The sequence below is a fragment of the Thalia democratica genome, chromosome 7, assembly GCF_965202585.1.
Source record: "Thalia democratica chromosome 7, ktThaDemo2.hap1.1, whole genome shotgun sequence".
Classification (NCBI taxonomy): domain Eukaryota; kingdom Metazoa; phylum Chordata; class Thaliacea; order Salpida; family Salpidae; genus Thalia; species Thalia democratica.
Genome location: NC_139171.1, coordinates 966213 through 971485, shown reverse-complemented (window position 1 = coordinate 971485; position 5273 = coordinate 966213). Strand labels below are relative to the sequence as shown.

General features: G+C 31.5%; 1 protein-coding gene across 1 annotated transcript; it reads right to left on the bottom strand.

The window, feature by feature from the left end:
* Nucleotides 1–507: 507 nt before the first annotated feature.
* On the bottom strand, nt 508–2016 carry LOC145840682 (serine/threonine-protein kinase RIO1-like). The gene has a single exon (XM_082948008.1). The coding sequence runs from the start codon at nt 2014–2016 to the stop codon at nt 508–510; it is 1509 nt and encodes a 502-aa protein (XP_082804134.1).
* Nucleotides 2017–5273: the final 3257 nt, after the last annotated feature.

Below are 5273 nucleotides of genomic sequence, written 5' to 3'. Positions count from 1 at the left end.
ATTTTATCTGTTTTATTTCGTCAGCAAATAGTTCTCTTAAACAGATCTTATATGCTCGATGGCAGAGAGTTCTTATTAAGTTTGTCTTTCTCTTCATGACGAAAGAAGCATGAAATATATTTTGTTCTGAAAAGTTGAGTCTTATTTATATTTTTTGAAAGAAGTTAATTATTTTTCAACAAAGAAATAACATTGTGACGATCGCTCGGCTCTGCTGTTCTATTCTTAGACGGAGCCGGCGGTCGAGATTTATCTTCTACGTTAGAAACAGGGTCGGGCGCGCTGCCTGACCCAGAGCGGGTGGTCATTTTGACCACCTGCTTTATGACTTTCTTAGTACTCATGACGCGTTGCTATCTATTACGATACAACGAATGTATGGTCCAGTAAGTATAACACTAAAATAAAAAAATATACAAAACACAAAACTATTTATTAATTATACTCACAATATGAAATATAAAACACAATTAAGACTTAATAATCGTAAATAAATGAAATAAAAAGTTATTTTCTCTTTGTTGTGGTGACTTTCTCCTTCTTCTTCTTGTGCTTGGGCATCTTATTCTTCCTTTTCTCCTTGTTTTCCTCCTTCACCTTCTTCTTGTGCGCCTTCATTTCCTCCTTTGTCATCTTCTTTGTGCTGATCACCACGTTCTTCTTCCTCTCTTCAACATTTTCCTTGTCATCATCTTCCTGGGACTTTTTGGTGACCCCAGTGACGCACTTTTCTCCCTCCGCTCTCTTGCGCATGTCCTTAACCGGGTTGCCATGAAGGGTCCTGGCAATGAACCGCTTCTTCAACACCTCCTCTTCCATGTTCAGAGCCTTGGGTTCCCACTTCCTGCCCGACTCTACAGCATTTGATATCAACCTGTCCAGTTCTCCTTCAATGTTTTTTTCGTCTATGGTGACGTCAGTGACAAAGTTGAACAGCTCCTGGAGGGACAAGACGCGGACCTTTTTTTTCCAAAAGAAGTGGTTTATGTTGGTGCAGTCTAACCTCAAAAACTCCAGCGCTGAACGGTGGTCTTGCTGAACAGATTGGGACACGTCAATCACGACAATGCTGCCATTGTGGTACAGCAAGTTGAACTCTGAGAGATCGGCGTGCACGAGGTTGCACTTGTGGTACATCTTCCTCACAATCAGAACGCATTCAAAATAGAGCTCGCGGTACTTTGACTCTGTCAAGCTGACATCTTTCAGCAGTGGTGCTGGTACCCCGTTCTTGCCAATTAAGTCCATGACCAGCACATGACCTTTGAGAAAATCCAGCCCAGGGCAGGGCACTCCTCCATTTCTTAACTTGAGCAGGTTCCTGGCCTCCTTCTCCGCCCATACCTTGATCATCGTCCTAGGGTTTTTCCCAAAATAGCTGCGGATCCTGTGCTTCCCCTCGATCAACCTGTCTCTGTTGATGTACCTGTCTCTATGTTTAAAAGCCATTATGGGTTTCTTGTAGATCTTTATTGCCTTGTGGCTTTCTCCAACCGTGGCGTGGTAGACGTTGGCCTCCTTCCCCGTGCTGATCACACCGTCCATGGTGGTCAGCTTCTCGCTTAGCAGTTTGCTCAGGATGGTCCTGGTCCTTGGGTCCAAAACGTTTTCCCCGATTGCCCTGTCCGACTTGTCTTTCTTGTAGCACATTTTGTTGCCGACACATTTAGAAGATTTGTCATCGTATTCTAGTTCAGTGTCCAGGTACTTTGAGTTTGCCTGGAAGTGTTTGATGTTGGTGCTCATGGAGATTCCCTCGTCGCATCTCCTTATTAATTCCTCCTCCACGAACTCGTCCTCATTATTTTCTGAGAAGTCCTCCTCATCCAATTGAGGTACTTGTTGTTGGGTTTCTTCTTCTGTTTTCTGATCAGCGTTGAAAGTGGTGAACTTTTCAACACGATCAGGTGAAAGCCCTTCATTTTTTTCATTAGCAAGAAACATTTCATTATCAGATTCTTCTTCATCTGATAGTATTCCGACCATTCCATCGTTTGTCTTTATAAATCGAGGCATTATTATACTTATAAAAAGTTAGCTGTGAAAATAAACATTTTACAAGTTTTTATTTACCACTGATTACACAGAAAGTTTTAATCATAAATCATATATCATTTTATACTACTAAGTGCGTAGGTAGTGCGTACTTTTTGACGACATAGTATAATATGAAATTTAGTCGTTTGTTTTCTTTCTTACAACTAGCCACATGTTTTGTTTTGTTAGAGGGAAAGTACCAAACTACATTGTGTTTACCAAAAACTTTCAAATCATCAATGTGTGTACATTTAAATTAAATTATGACTTAACTATGTAATATTTGTAGGTTTTTTTAACTTTGTCAATTAGATTTACTTATTCTATAGCAATACAGCTCAAATATCATTATTCTATTCACTTTTCTGCAACCACTACATAAGTATGTGCGTCAGAAAATTACTTTATGAAACAAGTCTCAAAACCAATATATTTAACATAACTGGGTATAAATTTAAAAAATGTTGCAAATTAACAAAACTCATTCAAAATTTACAAAAAACAATCTTGAGATTTTTTAAAAATCTTAAAAATATCCTGAGTATTTTATAAAAACGATACTATCCTGAGTCAGCCTGAGTTCAAAAAAAATCAGAACTATCTTGAGTGTGTGGCAACCCTGCTTGTATTCATGTATATAATATCATTTTGTTTACTTTTTAGTTAACTCTTACTGTTCACTTTTAATTATTACTTACTTTTAACAGTAGATAATATTGTTGTACTAAAGTTTCAAACTTTATTATACTTAAATTTAAGTTCTAATAAATACTTAACAAAGTTAATAAAATCCACGTAACACAATAAAAAAAAAATGCTATAAACACTTCAAAATTAAAAGCAGGAATAGTTTAATGATATAAACATAACAGGATAAAGTTCAGGATTAGCTTCCTAAACGATTATGTATACAACTAAAAATAAGTCACTAGGATAAAAAAGTAAAACCTAGGAAACTCAGTGTTTTATGGTTTTTTAAATTTTATCTAGGAAATCCAAGTCTTTTATGTAATAGTACAATTGTGTACAAAAGTCAAGGAAAACTCAGGAAAGTTAAAACTCTGATAGTTCAGCTTACTTTTACTAAACAATTTTTAAGCAGAACAAATTATTGATTAAGTGTGATGCAGTTACAAACTCTAAGAATTCAAAAGTGTATTTATGGTATTACTAAGACAGAGTTGTCACACACTTAAGGCTAGAATAAAACTGTTGAAAAAGTTAGGCTGATTCAAACTAGCTTGAACTTTTTTTTAAATTTCAGACTAGTTATTTATATGTAAACTTCTTTCAAAATTAAAGTTTTCATCAAATCATAAATCATCGAGCCCAAAACAAATGTAAACTAGCGTTTGTTTTGTTTAATCTACTGTTTAATTAAATATACATACAGGCTTACCACTTGTTTTTTCAAAAAATTTACCAGGCTTACAAATTTCTCCAGGTTATCAAATGTACACATTATTGGGTCTATAAACTGAGTTAAATTGTATAAAAACATTGAAAAGATACTGTAAAGCTTTTTTAAACATGTTTTATAATGAAAAATATTGATAATGATGATAATTTTTTTTTATGATAGATTTATATTATTATACATTTTTTTACTGAACATGTGAAAATTCTTAAAATTCCAGGTTTTTTAAATGATTTTGTTAAAATTTTCAGGTTTTTTTTTGCAAAATTTCTCAAATTCTGGATTTTTTTTTCTGTAGATAGTCAAATTCTAGGTTTTTACAAGTAAACAGGCAACCCAGTATATGAAAAGTACATAAACTTGAAAAATGGTTTATGTACTTACGTGTGTATTTTTATAAAGAAGCAGTACATAATAAACATTAAGGTATAAAAAACTTTAACTACCTTTTGTTTAAATTTTTACTGTAATGTATCTGTAAAACTTTCACTTTGGTTTTATTTAGTCAAAAAATTGGTAAAAATTTTATTATTGCAAATCAACAGGCATGTTTTCAAATCAAAATCACAAAAAACAACTCTCAACTAAAATCAAAAGCATCTGATGTTTAACTAATACATCAGTTTTATGGCTCTATAAAAATCTTGGTTTAGTCTGTCTTCATAAAAATATTTTCAAAATAAAATTTAACTACTGAGAATTTAATATTTTTCTATATGTGATGAAAACTCATCATCAGTTGTAAAACTTTGAGTAAGGTAGAAAAAAACTGGGTAATATTAATTTAGATCCATGCTTACTCTTAAAAGCAGTATTCTTTTAATTATTTTCAAGTTATCATTTTTATATTTCATTTTCAATATTCACCACAATGTTATTATGGTGAAGTTTCTGTTTTTTTTTATCCTACATGAAATATAAAAAATGAAACCTTTTATTCCTAAAAGATACTTTCTTCTACCAGGGCTAAATTTATTTTAAGTTGCCATTAAGTCAAACCAATTTATTTAAATTCCATTACTACTTTGAATACTCACTTAACTAGAAGTATTTAAATTTTAAAATACTTAAAATTACGATTAATAGATAAAGTTGTAATGTCACTTTAGGCATATTGTGGTCAATAAAATTAAAAAAAAGTTGAAATGATTTGACCACTTTTAATCAAACTTGAGAATAACATACATATATAAAATTGAAAGCATAAAAATAAAATGTGTGCATCAACCTGTTTAAATAGTAAAAACAAAAAATTAATAAATGTAATTGATAAAAGATAAACAAATGTTAGCTTTTTTAATGAAAATACATCACCAACTTACAGTCACTTTTTAAACAACAAATTTTATGTAAAATTCAAGTTTTATCACGTGAACTGTAAATTGAGTTTGTGACATTTATTGCAGTCTTCTTGGGCTGAGATTTCTAAACTAAAACTTAGTTATTAAATGAATACTACTAATTATTTTTAACATTGTATACTTTATATTTTTATAGTTATTATACTTTTTTTTTACTTAAAGCAAAAATTTTTATAAGTTTGAAAAAAAACTAACTATCATTTTTAAATAAGCTAATATTAGGCTTGTATTATTTTGTTCTCTTTTTTTCAAAATTTCTACAATTCCAGGTTTTTTTTGCCTAATTTGTCAAATTACAGGTTTTTCAAGGTTTTTATGGGAAACTGGCAACCCTGAATTTATTATTTGAAACAAGTACTAGTTATAAAACAAACTCATTGTACCAAGCTTTTTTAAACTTCTTTAATATCTACTTAGCTTTACTCTATAGCTAACTTTTGCAGAAGACAATTTTAAAT